This window comes from Buceros rhinoceros, unplaced genomic scaffold, assembly GCF_000710305.1.
Source record: "Buceros rhinoceros silvestris isolate BGI_N320 unplaced genomic scaffold, ASM71030v1 scaffold6586, whole genome shotgun sequence".
Lineage (NCBI taxonomy): Eukaryota > Metazoa > Chordata > Aves > Bucerotiformes > Bucerotidae > Buceros > Buceros rhinoceros.
The window spans coordinates 10,156-31,907 of NW_010416816.1; the positions used below are offsets into that span (position 1 = coordinate 10,156).

Below are 21,752 nucleotides of genomic sequence, written 5' to 3' on the forward strand. Positions count from 1 at the left end.
ACAGAGTTTGCCAACAATATTTTTTAGACACCAATTTCCTCTTCCTCAGTGGTTTAATCATGGCCTCAGCCATTGAGGAGTGGAATTTACACCGCAGGATCGCGCTCCGGGTCCTCATGTTGGTGGGAGTCCAGCCAGCCAGGTGACTATGGGAGCAGGGGGATCTCCATGGGGGACGTGAGCTGCAGGCGCTCGGGAAGCGGCTCTGCTGTGGTTGGCCATGGCATGAACGTCTCCGATACCGGGGCTGTCCACACCCCCTTTTTCCAGCTTACTGAGTTTGTTTAGCTTCTGCCTTTGCACAGAGGCCCGTGGAGCATTAGGAGAATCGTTTGGTTCAGTCTCATAATTGTGCTCCGTTCAATAACAGAATAGTCACAGGAGTCCTTTTCCCTCTTAGTTTTGTTATCCCTGCACAGGAGCTTTCCTTCCTCTAGCTATAGTATATCAGAGAACTTGACAAATTGAAGAAATTCAGCTTTTCCTTTTTTCTCTCTTCCAGATTAATTTTAGGGATGATGTTGACAACGTCTTTCCTGTCCATGTGGTTAAGTAATACTGCCTCCACTGCTATGATGCTTCCAATTGCAAATGCAATTTTAAAAAGCCTCTTTGGGGAGAAAGACACATCTAAGGATAAGAACAGGGAAAATGAAGAAAATCAAGGTAATTGAGACAAGGACAGTAGTATAAGCCAGCTGAGATCTGCCCTGCTGCCATCAAATATGCCCCATTTTATCGACTTGACTGACACAAGTACCAGGTCTCTTAGCTGCAGCTTGATCTCAGTGCTGGTCCCATTTTAATACACACTTTATTACCGCAGAGGAAGAGTATTGGCGTAAAACTCCCTTTGTCCCACCCCTTCATCATGTCACGCACGAGGCAATGCTTGTGAGTTGCCTGGATGAAACAAGCAGTGGTGATGCCCAGCTAACCTGCTCCACAGACCTGCTGCTGGGACAAGTGAGGTCCAGCTCTGCGGGCACGGTGGTGGTGGGATTTGTAGGGGTGCCTTGCTGCGGGCATGGCCAGAGCCAAGGAGGGCTGTAGAGTGCTAAGTAATGGTGCGTTGCTGCAGGGACAGGCAAGGGACTGGCCAGGCAGTGACAGCAGGGTCAGGACAACGGCCCCTCCGTGGCAGCACAGAGGGCTGCACTGTGCTCCTGGACAGGTGAGTTCTTCTGTGTTTTGCTGTTTCTTCTCCCATGAAACTGGAGCCTCAGCTGGATGAGGAAGGGTGGACAAAAAGGAAGGCTGGGAGATTAAACACCTTCTTATGAAGTGCTTCTGGTTTCCCAGCTTGGTGCTACTGGTTGGTGTTGCTCCTGAACAGGGGCTGTAGAGTGCTAAGTAATGGTGCGTTGCTGCAGGGACAGGCAAGGGACTGGCCAGGCAGTGACAGCAGGGTCAGGACAACGGCCCCTCCGTGGCAGCACAGAGGGCTGCACTGTGCTCCTGGACAGGTGAGTTCTTCTGTGTTTTGCTGTTTCTTCTCCCATGAAACTGGAGCCTCAGCTGGATGAGGAAGGGTGGACAAAAAGGAAGGCTGGGAGATTAAACACCTTCTTATGAAGTGCTTCTGGTTTCCCAGCTTGGTGCTACTGGTTGGTGTTGCTCCTGAACAGACCTGGCTCAGGGGTATGCAGTCAGATAAGGTCTTCCTCCAGCCCTCCTTCCACAAGTCATTCACCAGGAGTTTGGGCTTCTGGCAGATAGTGAAGAGAAACAGCAAAGCAGAAATGAAGTCGAAGTCCTCTTGCGGCTATTACTGACAGTAGTCATGGCTTCTCTTTCCTGCACTAATTAGCAATTCTTCTGCCCCTGTGATTTAAAAGTAATGGCTTTTTGGTTCCCACTGAGTCCGTAAGCAGAAAAATGAGTCCCCAAAAGAAGACTCAAACATGCATACTCTAATAAAGATATAACTAATCATTCATCATTAATGTCTTGCAATCATGAGATATTTGCACTCCAGGTTGCGTGATCACAGTTGCTTTATGACTTTTTGACCATTCACATCTATTAAAATCAACCCCACTGACCTTCTTGCTATAATTTCTTATTCTTAGAAGCATTGCGTTTTGACAGTCTGCTTTTAACCTTCTTGACCCCATCCTCTGAAATGATTTGGCTGTGTAATTGTGACTGTAAATACAGCAGAGATTGGGAACACGAAAAATCAAGACCCTTCTTGGCAAGCACAAAATTTAACATCCTTGGCTCACAACGCTTACAGTGGTGAGAAGCCAGAAAAGGCAAAGGGAGAGGCATGTGAGTAGAAGAATAAATAAAGTGATGCTTTTTGAATATCATGTGATGGCGTGGTGATGTATTTTTCTTTTGAGGTAGAGACTTACAAGAGTAAACAAGTGAAGGAGTCCTCACCTGTAAAATGTACAATATAGAAATGCAGGTTTTCTTGTAGACTTTTTGTTTGAATGTCAGTGTCCCAAGGTAGACTCATCCTTTGCTGTAATCTTTCTGAATGGATGAGAAAAGCAGAGTCCCTTGAAGGAAGCCCTAAACCTGGAGTCAATCAAAAGTGACAAATCCGATAGCCACCTAGGAGCGGAGACACGAAGGTGAGCTCTCTGCAGGGGCTGCTTCTCTGTCGGGTGTCGTCTGCAGTCAGGGCCGCTTGCACATCTCCAGTGGGGCTGTTGCGGTTAGTTTTTCAGGAAAAAAAATCATAGTTGACTTTGTTTTAATAATCTAATTGAGGTTTAATCTGTCTCAAAAAAGAGAGGCAGATTTATTAGCAACGGGGACTATGTGGAAACAAACTTTTACAATGGCATATGATAAGGTCAGTTTGCAGGTCTGCTTGGATATGCTTTAATAGCTCTGTAGTAGTGTCCAGAAGGCTAAACACTACTCGAGTTGCTAAAAAATTAAAATCTATTAAATATGTAGCATGTAAAAGCATTTGGATTTCTGAAGAAATCTCCACAAGCGAATGACCCCAGCCTGGTGAAGGGCTTTGCTGACACACGCCGTGCCAGAATTAAAGCAATGTCTTGGATCAGCTGGTCACACTTTTTTGCTGATGAGAGAACCCGAAGGTTGCGATCTTCTGCCCCTGCTTAACCATGTGGGGGGCATGTTATAGGTCAGTAAATATTTGCATGCTTGTGGTGTTGATAGCTAAAATTTGGTGTAGTGTTTTGTTCACTTTAACTCTGTTGGCTACCGATGCAAGAACACAGCTCGATGAGCTTCAGCGGGTTCTGCTTGTTCAAAGCAGGGTTGTAAACTGGACACCAAGAGGCTTTTTTCGACTTCAGGACTTTTCCTTTTGGAGGTGGGTTATAGATTCCCTTCAATTCTGACATCTGCAGCGGTAGGTGTGTGACAAACTGGAAACTGGCTGTGCTAGTGAGCCTGACCATCTCTCCTGCCCTCTGCCCACTCACACATCATTGGCAATACTTCATTTCTCTGGGCAGCTTCAGTATCTCCAGGTAAAAATCATGAGAAAAAAAATGTATCAAACCTTTTTCTCCTGCATAGAGAATATAGTCTGCAAATTCAAGTTAAACTGTGGCCAGCTGAGATGTTTGCTGAGTCATGGGAAATGATATCTAAAGGGGCAGGTGGGAAATGTGCATTTTTGGAGACTGCCACCTGGTTTGGCCACGTAACCCCAGCCCCTGCTGGCGGGTATGGCCCCAGTGCTGCTGCATACACCTCTTGGTGGGTGGAAATATTCCTCCTCAGGCTTTTTCAGCTTCTTACAAACAACAAAAATGTCATTTAAGCCAAACTTGTCTAGGACAGGCCTTTCTGCCTCTAAGGTATATGAAGTATTTGGGTGAAATGGCCACTGAATCCTTCTCATACTGCTCCGTGAGAGGCGTGTACAGCCAGGTCCTACCTCAGGGGTCTTTGGCCTCTTCTGACTTATGGACCTGTAACAATATTTAACTCTTTTTTTACAACTTAAAGTTTGCTCTGCAGCAACTCTGGCTTTCCTTTGCGTGGTTTCCCTTTGCAAACCTTCCTTGAGGGGTAACTTACAGATGGTCCTGGTGAGATGGGAGGGGCTTAGCAGGGCATAAAACTGAGAAGTCAAGAGGTAGAGCGAGCTGCCTTCGCAGAGCCCACCCTGGCTTTAAATGGGATGGCAGCGGTAAGAGGCCTTGGGATAAACGCACTGGGGGATCAACAGTCAACCATGGGTTAGTGTTTGTCCTTCTAATTACATCCCCCATTGCGGCATCGTTGGGATGAACGCTCAGCATGTGTGCATCAAGCCAATTAACTCCAATTCAGTAAATTAGCGATGTGTAAAACATGACTTTGCAAAACTCCTTGGTTCACTGAGCTGGAACGAGCTCAGTGTCTTCAGCACACACGTGAGCGAGTCGAGAGACTTTGACCACTGGCCCCTCTCCATGCACTGCTTTTGGTCCCCGGTGCATGTACGGGTAGAAGAGGATCATGGCTCGGACTGAGGGGGGTGCAAGGAAATTTGGGGGCTGCTGGGCTGGCAGCGTCAGGAAATGGGGTCTGCACACAGTGGTCTGCAGAGCATGGGAAGGTGCAGGGACAGAGGCCTCTGCACCCAAAAATGTGCCCGAGGAAAGGCAGCAGAGGCAGTGGTGATGGGGCAGGGCCACCTGGGCGAAGTGGATAAAACTCACAAGTGCTCCAGTCCCGATAAGGAATATGGAAAATGGGGTTTAATGGCACATCTCTGCTCCCAGCCTCAGGAGCTGGGAGCTAGGACTACAAATGCCACAAGCCTTCGCGTGAGATCTGCTAAGAAAGAGTAATTGTATTGCATTTCTGTCTTGATTTCTGGATTCTCCCACGTGTGGGTGTGTGGTAGAGTGGTGTGCACCTCCCAGTTTACTGCCAAAGGTAACATTGCTCTTTTTGGTCAAAATATACCCCTGTACTCAAGCGCTCCAGAGTCCAGCTTGCGTTCCCTGGTGGTGGTGAGGAGGACAGTAAGGCAGAGACTGTGTGAAACGTGCAGGAAGGTCCCTGGGAACTGGGTGTGCAACAAACTGCGTGTTTAGGGCCTGAGGTGGCCCTAAACTTGTGTTGGGGACTGGTCATTCAGCCTGCAGGGTCTGTCATTTGTGGAGGAGATGATGGGCTTGGGAATGGCGTTTGCTGTCGGGGTGGATTTCAGTGGACCTGGTACAAAGCCTAATCCCCAAATGTGTCTTAGTCTTGTCTTTTAAAAGGGAATTAGGGTGACTTTGCACTGGATGTCTGAAGGGTGTAAAAGTCTCATCCCTTGGGAATGGAGCGCCGTGGCAGGTAGTCCTCCTGCTGTACCTTGGGGAATGTGCCTTATAGGTACATCAGGCACAATGGTTTTTCTCCCGAAGAATGAGCTATAGTTAACCCTTGTCCCAAAAAACCCACCCCAAGCCCGTGACTTGATTAGGGACACTCTGGAACTCCTGGTGATGTTAGAAGATCCCAGAGCCGGACCAGTGGTGGTAGTAGAAGGACCAAATGCCTCTGGGTGTTGGAGAAGCTGGGTGCTGCGGTGGGACCCGAGCAGTGGCAGGAGAAGATGGGCTCGTTTATCCCCATGGGGCACTCCCAACCCTCTTCCCGTGGCGTGAGCTCACCCTTCGCTTGCACAGCCCCTCTGTCAATGGCAGTTGTTTCCCCCATTCGCCTGTTTGGTTCAAGGAGAATTTTCTAGATGCTTTGAACTGTTTTAAAGTCCTCATCTTTCTTTTTCAGCATCTTTACAGCAGAATAAACTTTACACTGTACCAACTGAGATGCAGTTTCTGGCAAGTACTGAGGAGTAAGTTAACTATAAAGTTTGTATTGGAGAGTTGATGGAGAGAGTCACCCCCTGAGCCAGATGAAGTTTTAGGACTTTGAAATTCAACCATTGAAATGTTTTGATTCCACCAAATGTCCCCATCGCTAGCAGCCTGGTGATAGAAGCCCTCCTCTGTGTGTCCAGAGTCCCTTTGTGTATCCAGATCATTGCAGAGATTTTCCAGCCGCTCTGCAGCGGTAGCCAGAGCTGTCTCCTGCTGGGGCACTGTGCCTCGGTTTTCTGAGGAATATCGAACGTGTGAAGCCGGTGATGCAAAACCCACCAGGATTTACGCGCTGGTGGTGCTCCTGCTTTGATAACAACGATGGGAAGGAAGCTCTTTTCAGGAACAGATGTTTCTTTCCTCTTGGTGCTATCAAATGGTTTTTTTCCTTTTAGCGGTCCTCTGGACTTTATGCTAGGTGTTACCAGTTGCTGAGGGGTTGGGCAAGGCGTGTGCACCCTTAGCTCCTACAGGTGGGTGCTGAGGGTGCTCTGCCTCTGTAAGGCTGCTGGTCCCATGTGGCAGTTCACCGAGCAGACCCCTCTGCTGCCCTGAGCTGTAAGGTGTCTCTGAGGACAGTGTTAGCTTGGATTTCTAAAAACTGGGAATTTTCCTTCTGTCAAGGCTCTGAAGTGGTTGTGCTGTATTGAAACCAGGGCTTTCACCGGATTCTCTTTTGGACTATTTTAAAGCAAAGATCTGACGGAGGAGAAGGAGGTTGCCAGTGATACTGTCTCAGATTTAAAGAAGGAGGAGGAATACAAAACAAATATATGGAAAGGTTTCCTCATCTCAATCCCATATGCGGCCAGTATTGGAGGTACGGCAACACTGACGGGAACAGCACCAAACCTCATCCTCCTGGGACAGCTGAAGAGGTACGGGAGGCCATCCTGGAGAGCCCTGTAAATCCTGGAAAACAGTCATGCGTTCTCCATCCCTGTAGGAAATTCCCTTCTCTGCCAAGAACTAGTTTGGAAAATTTAAGCTTTTCCAGAACATCTGGGGAAACTTTGTGAGCAGATGAGAGCAGAGACTGGTTCCATCAGTCTTAGCTATAATTAGCAGGTTTCCAGAGTACCCAGCTAGGCTGTCAGCCAAACTGGTGCAGAAGTGCTTCACCTTACTGATGCTCTTAATCGCATTGAGTTTAATGGGACTCGACTACACGCTTACAATTAATCTGGTAATTGTTTTGATGAAACAGGCCGTGTAGTCTTCTGTGGGCAATTACCTCTTCTACCACTGTATGGTAGAAAGGAAAATAAGACACCCAATACTTCTGGCCTGTTTTCTTTGTCATCAAAGATGCCTCCTGTGTGCAGAGGAAGAGATTTGTGCCATCCTAAGTGCCCACAGGTTTTTGTTGTGTGGTTTTGTTTTTTTTTTGCTGGCCCCTAAAAGTAGTATGTTCACAATTTCCTGGGCACATCCTCTGTGAGGTTCAGGTTCAGACTCTCCGGCAGTTATTGTAGCAGCGTTTGATCCTGGCTCTTCAGGAGTGCAGCTGTATGAGAGCATCAGCCTTCTGCAGAGGGGTTTTCCAGGTCTTCCCGCGGAGGCTTGCACAGCTGGGCTGGGTGAGCTGTGGGGGGCAGGATGGTCTGGGGGCTTGTCCCAACACACCGCTCCCCAAATCTAGTGCCCAGATAACTGCTAATGCACACAGATGAGTAGTTTTCAAATGCACACTGGCAAGTTTGTGAGATACTTTGCTGCTGCTTTCAGATGTTTGTTTACCCTTAAACTGAAGGGTTGTTCCACCTTCTTGCATTAACTTGATTTTCCCCCTTTGCTTAGTTATTTTCCAGAATGTGATGTGGTGAACTTTGGTTCTTGGTTTATGTTTGCATTTCCTTTAATGCTGATTTTTCTTCTCCTGGGATGGCTGTGGATCTCCATTCTGTATGGAGGAATTAACCTGAGGTAGGTTTATATTCACTGCACATATACATGATCTGGTTATACCTGTTCATCACGATTCTCACACTAAATCTACTGATATCACCCAGGATCATCTCCTGGACAGTGAGGGCTTTCTTTAACTAACTTCAGGGTGCTTATGCTTATAACAAGGCATCAATTTTTAAGAAGCTGATGTGCAACAGGAAGGTTTTAAAGATATCTCATAGTTACATATTCTTTAACTAACTTAAAATACAGACGTGTACAGAGAATGTGTTATATATTCATTCAGTTAAACATACAATTTTTAAAGAAGGTTTTACTATGGAGGTCAGTGTCAGATTTTCATTGCAGAAGAGAAAGCAGGATTGAAGACCTGCATGAAATCTTGGTTCCCTTGGAATCAGTTGTAAAAACCTGCTAGAACACAAAAGAGCCAGGATTTGTTCCTGGGGCAGAAACTTGAGTTTAGAATGGATTACTTCACAACAGGGCTTAATTTTACAACAATGTGTTAATCTGTAACTGAGAATAACATGTTTTTCCAGTAGGTCTTTGCTGGATACATGCAACCCCTAGTTAAAGTGGTTGCAGCATTGCCACGCTGGTTCGTTGGGAGCCCTTTCTCCCTCTGTACCCTCTCGTATGTGATAGTAACAAACCCACGCTCCTGCTTCCTGCAAAGACCATACAGAATTTCTAATATTTAGAAAAGTCTTTAATTGTTATTTTGACTTTAAAATGCAAATAGAAGAGGGGGGAAAGAAAAAGAGAACAGGTGTCCAAATATTTACATTGTCTCAGAGACAGGAAAAAATCAATGGGAAAGTTTCAATTCAGAAAATGCCGGTCCTTAAATTGCTCACAGGGCTTCACGGGAGGCTCTGTGTGCTGCTGCGGGATGCTCTGCCGGCTTGCAGCCGCTCTGCATCGCGTGCCCAGGACTTGTGCAATGTGGAGCCTGAATTCCTGTATCCTGTGGTGAGGTTTGGGGCACAGTGCAGCGTCCTGCCAGCACGTCCCTGGACAATCAGGAGAGGGAAGAGGTAGCTGTGCTGGCCAAAGCCCCTGGTGAAATGCAAAATTGCTCTTGTGCTTGGTGAACGTGATGCTCTTTGTTTTGTTTGGCTCGTCTCTGTCAGCACAAGGCCAGGCTTTACTGGGATAGCTGGGCCAGTGCAGATACCAGTATTCCCCAGGGAGGAGGTGCCTCGGAAGAGACATTGCAAAGCCGCACAAGAACAAGCATCTGCAGGCGTTTGTTGGGCTGCTTTGGCTGTTGTGGCTCAGGGGTAGTGGCTGGACTTACCACTTGGGCAAGTCCTTGGTGTCTGCAGCACAGTACGGGCAGTTGGACATCGCTCCAATAGGTGGTCGGCTTTGCTTGAATCCAAAAGACATTTGAACACTTAGATATAGCTGAGCTGAAGCCGCTGTTAATAACCACCCCCAAAAAAATAATTAGGAAAAATTGAAGGGCCGATTACAGCTATTTGAGTTTCAGGAACTTCTCAATGATCGACTGCCACAGAGACAGGTGGATGCACCTGAGGCAGAAAGTTGAGTTTGTAGGTTTAATCAAAGCCACAGGCAGGGTTAGAAACCAGGTTCAGTGTCATGGATTGTGATGGGAGATGAAGAGTGGTATGAATATATCATTTGTATGCACATACTGCAAAGGATCAAGCAGGGTGTGCGGTCGGTGTGGCTGGGCTAAGAGGCTTAGCCAGGAGCACATTAACATTCCCGGCCAGTTAGAAATTCCTCATGTTGTTGTTGATCCTCAGCAGCATCCTGGGATCAGCCAGGAAACGGCAAGTGACTTGAGAACTGAAGGGTCAGATTCGTTTTCCGTGTCCCCCTCTTCCTAATCATTCTGCCCAAGTAGGTACCTGCTAGAGTTGAGGAAAACCTGCACTGCTGGGACTTTCTTTTGGCAATCACAGCCCATGCTGGCAGAAACAGTTCAGAATATAAATGAACGGAAACTTCCTAACCTCTGCAGGCTCTCCTTTTATGAATGAAGAGAGAAAGGATATAGAAAATAGGGTCTTATTGCCTTTATCTGCACCAGAGACCTTCATCAGTAGTGTTCATAATCTGAAGATAACGCGAACAGCAGCCAGAGATGTGCAGCTCTCTGAAACGTGCAGAGCAGGCACTGGAGAAGGACAGAGTCATGCGTGTGCTGCAGAATAAAATGCAGCATTTACTGTGTGTGAGTTATGCTAGAGGCAGGTAAAGATAAAACTGTGTTTCTTGGCAGGAGCTGGAGATCAAACAAGTCAACTATAAGAGTGGACGCAGAAGCCCGAGCCAGAGAAGTGATAAAGGAGGACTATCAGAAACTGGGTCCAACAAAGTGAGTCAAGGAGTCAGGACGGAAATGAAAAAGAAATCAATGGATTTGGAAATGTCCTGTCTTAAGAGTGGAGGACTGGGGAAGACAAGGTTTCTAGAAGGAAATGAAATATATATTTCCACTCGGAGTGTTTGTTACCCGCTGAAGTTTGCTTTTTGCATGCTCCAGCCTCTCCACCTTCCCTAACAGGAATAATTACAGCTTGTACTCAAGTCTTCTCAAGAACAAATTTCATATTATAGAGTGAATTCATGCTGGGTTGTTTAATTACTGTTGGTAATTTTTCTGCTCCGGGGACAAAAACAATCCTGTGTTCATTATGTACCTACCAACAGGGGCTGAGTTTTGAAGGCTTACACGTACCTGTTCTGCAAAGCAGGAAGCATTTGCTGAGAAGGCTGATGAATCATATGCTAGATATGAATCATAAAGATTGTGGATATGCTCTAAGAAATCTTAATAACTGCTCAAAGAAACTATATGGAAAGAAGTCAGATCCATGGCATAGAATATATTATTTTCTCTGTATAACTCCGTAAGCTGTATTAATCATATGAAGAAAGGACAAGAGACTTTCAACTTCTTACTGTAGTTTCTCAAAGGTCTTATCTTCTGAAAAAGGCTTGGTGGAGATTGCAGTGATGGGGATCATATTTTGGAGAAAGGAACCAGCAAAAAGAAACATGAGCTTTAGACTTACGAGAAATGTCAAAAAAGGGGGAAGCAGGGAAGGCTGAGTGCCTCCAAGAATCAAACCCTAGGCATGTCCATCCAGCCACTGATATTCTGGGCAACCAGGGCAAGTGAAGGTGTTTGAAACTGTAGGTCTCAACCTTAAATGATCTGTGTTTCTCTATCTGTAAAATAATATTTTTGTACTCAGGGCGATGCTGTGAAGATTCAGCAATGTTTGTGTCGTGCTATCGACATTGTAATTATTGCTGTTGTGTTGAAAGTGGAGTGGTTCTTCAAAGACAGTTGTCTGTGCCTGTGCTGTAAATGAAAGAAATTGGTTTATTTGTTCCATTCGGTACATTATCGAGCAGCCTGCAAAATGTCTCTGAAAGAATCAAAGTCCCACTTTGAGGTCTAGGAGTGAGGAAGTCCATTAAGCTGTGCTCTACCAATTTAATTACCAACCCCATAACTTAAATCAGTGTGAGTGGCCTCTTCCCAATGGTTTAAACACCCTTCCTTGTGCTCGGAGAGGTTTTAAACAGTGTTTTGAGGCATTGTCTTGGACAAATCTTGACGCCACTAGACGCTTAGTGAATGATATTGCCATTTACCCTGCTGTCTGTCGTGTGGCTAAGGGATACTGTTCAGTTTTGACCTTGAAGAAGTTTGTTACTGCTGTCTCATACATGATTTGAATCTTCTGCGTTGCTTGAGCTGGAGCGAAGTCATCCCTAGCTGACAGTGCCTTAGGGACATCCCAGAGCAGCAGTAAGAGGGATGACCATGGCCCTTCCTCTCTTCCTCGTTGCATATACCTGTTGTGACATCTGGCCATTCCTGATGTCCATCTTGCCTCTCTTTAATGCCTTTCAGTAAGAGATAGCTGCTGGCAAATGTCAATATTTGCAGTCTATTCCGATGTTTCACTGCAGTTATTTTTTGAACACCAGCCTAACTTCTCACCCAAGCTGCTGCAGCCAGAGCTAAATACTTGTCCTAGCCTGGATCCCCCTCTTTAGCACATCAGCATTTTAACTGCATTTCTTTTCACTTTAGGTTTGCAGAACAGGCAATTTTCTTCTTCTTCTGCTTGTTTGCCATCATGCTCTTCTCCAGGGATCCCAAATTCATTCCAGGTTGGGCAAGCTTGTTTGCACCGGGGTAAGATTTTATTTTCATTCCGCTGTCACATTTTTCAGTAGCGTTTCCAAGTCGCTGAGATTCCTGGGTTTCTGATTGTATTGCTTAACACTATTCTCAGGTTTCCTGGAATAATTTAACTGAGGTTCGAGTAGCAGAGCCAGCTTTATTGTTTCTGTCTCCTGGAGGAGATACGTGAAGCCTGGTGGGAAGTTGGCATTTGTCTATCTGAGGCTGTCCCTAGGGTTTCACTGTTGGGAACGCTGTTTATAGGTACATTGACAGGGAAACACTGAATTCTTTATGTAATCTGCTGACTTCACTAGAGGTCTGGAGGCTGAGCAGAGACGGCAGGAGCTGACCCCGAGTCCTATCCTCTCTGTTTGGCAAGTTTGTCTCCCCTGTGGCGTCCATACCTCAGGAAGATGAATGCATATTGCAGTTGAGGAGTGCTAGAGCTCAGGGAGGGTGTTGTTACTTCTTGACAGAAGAGGCCTTCATAGTTTGTTTTAAAATAAAGCCCTGGCTTAATAAATGATTCCTTAATACAACAAAGTGGTTATGGACTGTTTCCTCACCAGTTAATAGCTCCTTACAATCAAACACCCGCTTAAGCTCTTTACTGGATGGATTCTGGTTTTCACCCTGGAGTCTGAGCATTTTGCAAAGAGCTCACCTAGATAACCTGGTCTGGGCTCTGCCTCGCTTCTTCCCTGCAGTGAGCTGAGGACACCTGTCCTTGCAACCCCTCGCGGGCTGACTGTGACTCCACCATCAGAACAGCCAAAGCACTGGGGTGGGGGAGGTTAGATTTTGGTTTTTACATTTGTAGAGCAGCTTTTCTAGGGGGTTCACAGCCTGTTGTAGAAATGTGGCTCAACAGGGAATTAAAAAGAAAACAACTGTGAACAGCGAGCATTGTTCAAACCTCATGGAAACCTGTAATCTTCTTTGGTAAATCCCTGTTCTCATAAACTTTGTAATTCAACAGGCTTGTGCTTCTTACAAGTATTTCTGCTGCTTTTGGACAGGTTTATCTCGGATGCAGTTACAGGAATCACCATTGTGATTATACTGTTCTTCTTCCCTTCGCAAAAACCTTCCTTCAGGTGGTGGTTTGACTTGAAAGGTAAGTAGGAGATCCCTTGAGGCAGGGACTATGCCCTTGCCTGAGCTCTGGCAGGGCAGAAATGGAGCAAGAGCCAAGACTAATGCCACCCCTTGGACCTGCACCAGCCCGCAGCAGCTGTGCGGGCTGTCTGGAGCAGCAGGGCTTGAAGGTCAATTTGATCCTACAGAAGCTTTTTTCTGAAGTGCCAGAAGAAGTTTAGCAGTCGCTGTCCTTCTGCCGATTGCAGGAATGACTCATTTGCTCATTGTGTAGCTGGCAGAGATGGTGCCATGACGGGTTGGAGCGAACTGAAATCGGTGTTGACCTACCATAGCAGACCTGATTGTGAAACAGGTTTGGTTGCTGACTCCCAAACAGCACCTGTCCCTCAGGGGCGAGCATGAACCTCTGAGAGGGCAGAGCTGGCTCAGTTGTCCATACTCAGAAATAGGAGTCCTTCCTCAGTTCCTGGAATGATTCAGAATTTAAACTCCTAAAGTCCAAACTCTCCGGCAGGTTTGGGTACCAAGAGTCTTTTGAGGTCTTCAGTCTGTTCCCTTGAGTAGCAATGAGATACAAATTTTAATTCATAAGCCACTTGGAAGAAGAGGTGGTCTTAATGTAGAGATGCAGCCGATGATCCTTCATGGATGGTTCAGCACTGCCTGGGGTCTAAGGCAACGAAATACCGGCTGCTCTGAGTCATGCACGTTTGTTTTGTTGTCTATACACAGGAGGATGTTTAATCAGGCCTCCTCTGGATAAAATACGTGTGCCCTTGTTCAACAGAAAATTACAATCCCATTAGTGCGTCCTTCCATATGACAGAGCTGGCTTCATCGTGTATTAAGAGATGGCCTTGAGGGGAGATGAGCTCCTTGCTATAAAACTTGCCAGCTGTTGAACAGCGAGTGGAAGATGAGTAGCATCTTCATAAGTCAAATGGTAGAAAATATCCTGCTTCCACAGACTCCCATTTGTTGAGGACAATGTTTATGTCTGTTACAGAGAGAAAATGAAACATTAAACCTTCCCTCAAGAATGCCTCAAAGAAAACCTGAAATACTGCATTTTCTTTTCTTTTTTTTTTCTTTTAAGATCTGGTCTAAGATTAAACGATCTTTTAATTGTCTGGCTTAAGAGACCCCGTACATGTATTTTAACCATCAGCAACTCATGCTTAGTGAAATTCCCTGCTGATGTCAGGCACGTGATACCATTCTATCAGATGACAACTGATGTGATCCTCTTTGGGGGGGTGTTTGACACAGCGGTTTTCTCTTCACGTAGCGCCGAACACCGAGACACAGCCCTTGCTGACCTGGAGGAAGGCCCAAGAGACGGTGCCCTGGAACATCATCTTGCTGCTTGGAGGAGGCTTTGCCATGGCAAAGGGCTGCGAGGTGAGGCCCGCCGCTGATGCCGTGTTGCAGTCATCCTGCCCTGCAGAGCTGCGTTTTATCAGGGTGTCACTTGGGGTTATTCTGCTCTGGGAGATTTGCATCTGCGGGGTCACAACACTTGAAGGACGTGTTTCTCAACTCCAAGTGACAACAATGCGCAGCAGGTAACTGAGGAGGTTGAGGGATCTTGCACCTCCTTTCAAATTGCTTGCTCCTAAATACCCTGAGGACACTGCACATCGGTGCTGGTGTAGGTCAGTGAAGGCTGCGTGTGGTTTGCAGTTCTAGGAGAGGATCAGTTCACCTGCCGGGACACAGGAGCTCCACTCTCCAGCTCGTTTGCTCTCCCCTTCTGCAGGAGTCTGGTTTGTCTGTCTGGATAGGAGGCCGTCTGCATCCCTTGGAGGGTGTACCCCCACCTGTGGCTGTCATCCTCGTCACGATTGTTATCGCCTTGTTCACAGAGTTTGCCAGCAATACAGCCACTATTATCATCTTTCTGCCTGTCTTGGCAGAGCTGGTAAGGTAGTCCCATGGCAAGACCAGCTGTTCCTCTGCTCCCCTCCCTGTTCTGCCCCTTGGACGGGCTGGTTTGTGTGGTGTCTGTGCTGTGACAGATACCGTATGGTTCTCCTGCTCCTCGTCTTCAGGCACTTTGTAATCCTTGGGAATAACAAAGCCTAACAGTGTCCATGTAGCATGACATGGACACTGAAAGATAATAATCCTTCCAACTTTGTTGTCGAGATGTGGGATGGAGCTGTGCATGATGCACTAGCTCTTTGCATTCGTTGATGGATCTGCCTGTGATTCCCAGTCCCCAAGGTACAGTATCTGTTCCTTTCTGTTTTTCAAGGCCATTCGTCTGAAAGTAAATCCCCTCTATTTAATGATACCAGGAACGATAGGATGCTCCTACGCGTTCATGCTGCCAGTCTCAACACCTCCTAACTCAATTGCATTTTCTTCTGGACACTTGATGGTCAAGGATATGGTAAGTGTTTTTTAGGTGCAGAAAATGCTGAAAACATTCAGCTTGAGTGCAGTGTCTAAAAAAGGAATTTTCCAGATTGTTACTAGTTCAATATGTACTAAAGTGAAAAGAGAGAAGTCAGATACTGTTCTTAGCAACGTTTGAAAGGGCAGAGAGATGGAAGGAGCCTGAATGAAGACTGTCCCCGTGAAGTTTGGAGCCACTATGGCTCCAGACAGTAACAACGATGGTCTTGAATGTGCTTAGCATCTCCCAGACCCTGTTCCTGCTAGTGTCAGCAGCTCAACTTTCGTAGGATTCTAGATGCAGGAAAGGTTCTTCAGCTCAGTGAAATAAAGCCTGTGAGTAAAATGAGGCTCAGTCCCAGTTCCTGCTCACATTCCTGAGGCTAAACAGATGTTAATGTTTTCGATGGATCAAAGCTTGGTGAGCATCTGCAGAATGGCCTTTGTGGCTTGAGAAAGCCCACTTAAGATACTGCTAATATTAATGGCAATTAAGCCTTCCAGTTTTATAATGTTTATCTTCAAATAGTTTCATGCTTCGCATGCTGTAGATGTCCAGTCTAAACTCAACAATTGTCTTTGTATTTCTTTTGTAGGCAAGAACTGGGTTGCTCATGAACCTTATGGGAGTTCTGCTTCTTAGCTTGGCTATGAACACATGGGCCAAGAGCATCTTCCAGCTGGGGACCTTCCCTGCATGGGCCAACATCCATGCAGAAAATGCCACCTCACTCTTGCCAGCTGTAGAAAATGTCACTTTAAGTGCACTAAATAAAATGTGAACAAAGCCACCCTGGGGGAAGGACTCACTCACTTAGGACTTGGGCACTGGAATTGTCAGAGTATGCACAGGAGGAAAGCCACGTGGCTGCTCACACTGTGTGGGACCCTCTGGTTAATTTTATTATTAGAAATACTGGTCAGTGTCACAACATCCATTTGGTATTTTCTCTGAAGTTCTCTCCCCACCTTCCACAGGTACCAGTCAGACTCTTCCACGGGAGTCTGTCTGTCGTAGGTGGTTGTGGACTGGACAACCCTGTGAACATCAGGCATCTTTGGGTGGATGCCTCTCCCCCTCTGAAAGCTAGCGAGCTTTGCTGCTCTGCCTTCTGATACCCTACCTCGTTTTGGGGAGTAGCCCTGGCAACAGGGTGGAGGCAACTGGATTATTTATGTGCAACCCAATGTGAGTGAGTGTATCAGAGTCTGGCTGGGGGACGGTGGCGTGTCTGGCTGCGTCTAGCAGGATGGGGTCTCATTACCATTGCAGGAGGGATTCTCTCACGGAGGATCAAGACTATTTCTTCAGGTTTGTGCATGAAGGGATGATTCAGGAGATGTGTCAGTAGGCCTTGGTGCGTTATTCCAAGCTTTGGAAACAGGAAGGCGACAGTTTGTTTCCAAACATGATCCGTGTTTTGAAAACCTCAGGCAGTAATTGCTGTCTGGTTCTTTGCGCTGAGTACACAGGTGGGGGGTTGGGACCAAATTACTTTGGACGTAGCTTTGGTGGTGCTTCAGTGTTGGTGAACGTGGCCAGTCTTAGGTTTGTGCGATTGACTCACTCATGAGCGACCCACTGAGTCACAGGTCAGTGGACAAGTTGCATTGGAATATTATTGATGTTTCTGAAAAATAGGCTTTGATTCTTAACATCTTTTTTAATCAGGTTGCTCGGGTACTTTCAATGAAAGCATTGCAAATTGACTGTGATTTTAATCACCGTTTTATCTGATTAGTTTTTTTATTTTCTGTAAGAATCTAAAATATTTAATTTTAAAGATCAGATATCGAAATAGATGGTTTGAATGATAACGGGTCTGACTCTTGGTTTGGGAAAGGTGAGTGACTGGATCCCTGCGCTGGGACAGATGTCTCTGATGATGTGAACTGGTGGAGCGGACGAGGCACACTGACCCAGGGTAGGGATCCAGTGCATCCCCCCTGCTCCTGTGCTCCCGGTAAACCTCGCCGCCAGGTGGAAGAGCTGGCAGGGTGGTGCTCACCAAGCCACAGCTGCTCCTGCAGAGTAATGGCACGGGAGGTGGGGACTTGGGGGGATTGAAATGAGATCACCAAAACCAATTGAATGTGGAACTTCGATCAGTTAAGTTCAACAAAATCCTTAAGTCCAACAAAATCCTTAATGATTGTGGAAAACTTACAATAAAGCACATTTGTTAGCACATCGCATTGTCCTGTTTGCTCTGTAGACTGAGGAGGAAGGAGCAAAGCCTGAGCCTTCTCCTCCTCTAGCTTCACCCACTGGCTTGGGTAGGGGTTCCGCAGGAGGAGCAGAAGGGCAGTGAGGACCCCCTCCTCCTCTGAGCAAAACGGGGCGCTGTTAGGCAGTGGAGCGATGGGAAGCTGGGAGCCAGCGTCGCGGGGCTGCTTTGCTGCAGGTAGCCTGTCTCACTGCCTCGCTTCCCCGGGGCAGCTCCCCGCCAGCTCTGCTCTGGGCTTGGGCACCGTCATTCTGCATGGATGCTTCTCATCATGCCTTGGCTAAGATGGGCCTTAGCTGAGACGGGAAGGGAAAATCGCTCCCTGCAGTTCCCTTTCCTGGCCAGCTGTCCCATGAACAGCAGGACAGGGCTGTCCCGGGGCCGGGGAACAGGCTGTACCCTGCGTGGCTCAGCACCGCAGGACGGAGCCCTGCTGTCCCTCTGCCCCGCCATGGACAGAGCTGCGGGGGATCAGAGTTGGGCCCTGGAATAGAGCTGCCTCTGTCCCTGCAGCCCGTAGGACAGACAGCCAGGGCCTCAGGATAGTCTAATTTCGAGATCTGAAGGGTAACATCCATCCCAGCTCTGTTGCAGGTGTAGGGGTCACTTACGGTCTCAGGGCTGGCTCGGTGCCTTCTACGTGAATCCAAGACAGTTTTACTTGTGTGTGAAAGCAGAACTGAGACCACCAAGTTTGTGCAGAAGTCTCCGGAAATCTCTCCGAGCATCCTGGTGTGTCTGTGGAACTCTCTGTCCAGACAGCAGAAGGTATGTCACAAATGCAGCCGGGGAAGATTTGTTATCTCTGTGCGATGTGGGAAACTGAGGCAGAGGGGGCACCAGGGACTCACCCAAGGTCACACAATGGGGTCTTGGCAGACCAGGGAAAGGTGTGAGGAGCGCCTGGATCCTAAATCTCTACTTCAGTCAAAGACCTGGCTTCTGCCAGCTCTATTCATGGACTCTGCATTTCCCAGGGCTACCCAGAGGCTCTGGTTTAAGGTGTGTGAACAACAGCATTACCTAATTCTGCTTTTTCACTGCCAGGCATCTGTGAGAGCAGGACTTGTCTGGCATGCTTCGTTTTCAAATTATTTTTGTTTTGAACAGAGCTTTTAAGCTTTAGTATTCCTGGGGTTCAAGGGTGAACTGGCCTGAGCGAATAGTTGCTATCCTAGTGCTGCCTGTACTAAAATCTGCCAAAAAGCGGCTTTGACTGGTAAGTCAACCCCATTATTCTTGAAGGGTCTGTGATGTGAGTAGAGATATGAAAATTCCCAGAAAGGGCATGTCAAGGGCTGTACTAACCTTCTATGACTTCGGCTGTGTTATTGTAAAGGAACTGTGCCCGCCTGTGCTCGGCTTCTCTAGGAATGTAAAAATCCAACAACCGTCACAAAAGCCGTTCACATTAGCAGCCTGCTTGTGAATTTTAATTAACAGGAAATGCCGCTCTCGCATTGAAATTCAACATCCAGAATATCTCTGCTTTACTCCTTTGATGTTCCCCATCCAGTCCCCCACCAACATCCACATGTTCTCCTGAGACACTCGCGGGAGAATCATTCTGGGTTGTTTACAGTAGGAAAGCATTTTGTAGTGTCTTTTATCCCAGAATTGCTCCCGCCGCCTTACAAGCTGTTGGCACAGAAGAGCTGCTGTACGGGTCTTCACGGCGGCGAGTGATTCTGGGGCTGTGCTCAGCCGATTTGCGCCCGACAGTGGTGCTGGTTGTTCGTGAGAGAAGGGGATATATTCCTGAAACTAATGAAAGCCTGGCAATGATAGGGGAAATTCGGTTATTGCGGGTTAGATGGCCTTGGTTCCATGATCACATTATCCCTCATCAGTCACTGAAAGGGACTTTCCTGTATTTCTGTAGCAGAAGCCTAAGGAGACATGACTCTGTGACTCTGTGGCTCTGTATCACCATAAGTTGTTCACTTGTGTGTGATTTTAACAAGCAAAGAATCACCACTAATGAGCTAACTTTTCCCACACCCTCAATTTCTTGAATGGGCAGAATAACGTGATCAACAGTTGCTGATGATATTGCCACAGAAGAATACCATCAGCCTGAAATGATTCTGTTTTTAGCCTTCCATTCATATTCTTTACCCAGTCACTTTCTTAACCTGTGTAGTTCATGTACCCCATGCTCTACTTGTGGTACAGCTGCTCCTTTACGTTGTACCCCCTCCCTATCATTGTCACCATGGTGGGGTTACGCCATCGCTACAGGCCGAACCTGCAGTGTCGTGGCAAGAGACTCCTGTTTGGGCTGCCCTGAAAGCCGCCCTCTGAGCTCTGCAGCCTGTAAAGCAGAAACGGGTTTAAAATCTCTGTCCAGGTGGGTACAAGCTCAGGCACCATCCCTGATCAGAGCAAAGCCAGGCTGTTCTTCCTGGCTGCCACACAGCAAACCCCTCTGTTGTTGTTGTCTTGTAGTTACAGCAAGGCAGTTGCAGGCTTGTGGGTCTCTGTGTCTCCTACTGTAGTGCTCAAAGGTCTGAACCAGGGATGCTGGAATTCAGAGGGACCAGAGCTTGTCAAGAAAGCAAAACCCCTTTATACCACCTGGGAGCTGGACCACAAGATCCCCGGTGACACAGGGTGGGAAATGGCACCCTGTGGGTCCCGTGGGATCGCAGCGTGTGCATCCCCAACACCAGCTCACCAGCCTCCCCTTTCTCCTTCACTTCCTCAGTTTTCCTTAAAACTCTCCCACTCACAGACTGGGGACTCGAAGCGTGTGCCTCCCCAACACCAGCCCGCCAGCCTCCCCTTTCTCCTTCACTTCCTCAGTTTTCCTTAAAACTCTCCCACTCACAGACTGCTTCGGTTTCTGAGCTGAAACAAAGCCAGACCCTGAGGTACTTTAGCAGAATGTGACCGCAAGATGTCACAGTTGCTTTGCCGAGACACACAGTCCTGCCCATGTCCTGCTCCCCAGCCCATGGTTCTTCATGCAGCTGGATAAACAGACAAACTTTTAATTGCCTTTTCTTTTCTGTGGCAAAGCAAGCGTGTTCATTGTGTCCTCAGCAAAGTTAAGCACTGATGGTTCTAGCTCATTTAGAGGTTATCGGTTTCAGAGTATAAAATAGATGCTATCCTATATTTAGAATAGTCCAGCTTGCAGAGATCAATTTTGAGTTAAGCCAGAGCAAAATCTAAGTTTGACTTTGCATACAACACTTCTTGGTGCTGCCCAGAGTTACTGGTCAAGCACAGGTCCCCCCCAGACATCAGCTCCTCTTTGCCCGATGATGCAGCAGGCTCAGAAAACACTCATCGCTATCTTGTACGCTTGAGGATTTTTTTGTTCCTTATTGCTATTTTTTCTTTTTTTTTTTTTGTGGCCCAGAAAGCTGCCCACTTATCCTGGATGGAGTCCTGGGGGCTGACGAAATCGGTTAGCTCAGAAATACAGTGTACAGAAGCTTAATCTCAGACTAGTGACTAAGGAGAAACTAATGAGTTTTGCAGAATACAGCTACGAGCCTTTTGGGGTGTTCCTTTATAGTCTGCAAAGTGAATTCAAGACCTAATTCATGGTTTGTGCAAGCAATTGCTGTGGACGCTCCAAACAAACGGCACTTTCTTTCACGCCCGCCTGGCTGGTGCCTCTTCACGGCTGCAGCCAGTCAGACTTTCTCATTCGGTGCTTGTGCTCCAGGGCACCAGGAGAAACCCTTCCCTCTACCAGCCACGTGGGAAAAAGAAAAACCCCACCAATAAAGCAGAGCTGCTGAGTGGAGCAGCAAGGCTGGAAAGGACCTTGTCTGGTACCTGCAGGACGGGCGGAGGAAGGAGGCAGAGATTTGCTCTGCCCACTTGTGCTCATGATTTCTCATCTTCCAGTGCCTGCTGCTGCTGTGGGGTCTGGCCATGTCCCTGGGGAAGGTGCTGCTCTCCCACTGCTCGCTGGAGAGCAGAGCCCTGCATGCTCCGTCCCCAGGGGTGGCCGGGACAGGGCTGACCTCCCGCCCTTTGCCCTCTCCCACCCAGGGAAGCATGAGAACATCCTGGGGGCCCAACGGTTCCCACCCGGCAGGAGGGCTTGGCTCTGCTCGATGTGGGACAGCAGGTCCCTGTAAGGAGTGGGCTCAGCAGAGGCGG

The 21,752-nt window shown here is 47.4% G+C and overlaps 1 protein-coding gene across 2 annotated transcripts in view; it reads left to right on the forward strand.

Moving 5' to 3' along the window:
* The window catches only part of SLC13A3 (solute carrier family 13 (sodium-dependent dicarboxylate transporter), member 3), a 16,413-nt gene extending 220 nt beyond the window's left edge, over positions 1 to 16,193 (forward strand). Inside the window, exons 2-13 of one of the 2 annotated variants that reach the window (XM_010137943.1) lie at positions 1 to 142; positions 503 to 666; positions 5,713 to 5,779; positions 6,497 to 6,682; positions 7,605 to 7,730; positions 9,976 to 10,071; positions 11,806 to 11,910; positions 12,921 to 13,018; positions 14,291 to 14,403; positions 14,762 to 14,923; positions 15,260 to 15,397; positions 15,999 to 16,193. The exon at positions 1 to 142 is cut by the window's left edge and continues 26 nt beyond it. In XM_010137943.1, the coding sequence (XP_010136245.1) occupies positions 1 to 142; positions 503 to 666; positions 5,713 to 5,779; positions 6,497 to 6,682; positions 7,605 to 7,730; positions 9,976 to 10,071; positions 11,806 to 11,910; positions 12,921 to 13,018; positions 14,291 to 14,403; positions 14,762 to 14,923; positions 15,260 to 15,397; positions 15,999 to 16,184 (1,583 nt within the window). In that variant the 3' untranslated portion in view covers positions 16,185 to 16,193. The remainder of the gene's footprint in view (positions 143 to 502; positions 667 to 5,712; positions 5,780 to 6,496; positions 6,683 to 7,604; positions 7,731 to 9,975; positions 10,072 to 11,805; positions 11,911 to 12,920; positions 13,019 to 14,290; positions 14,404 to 14,761; positions 14,924 to 15,259; positions 15,398 to 15,998) is intronic. The other variant, XM_010137942.1, reaches the window with a different exon arrangement.
* Positions 16,194 to 21,752: the final 5,559 nt, after the last annotated feature.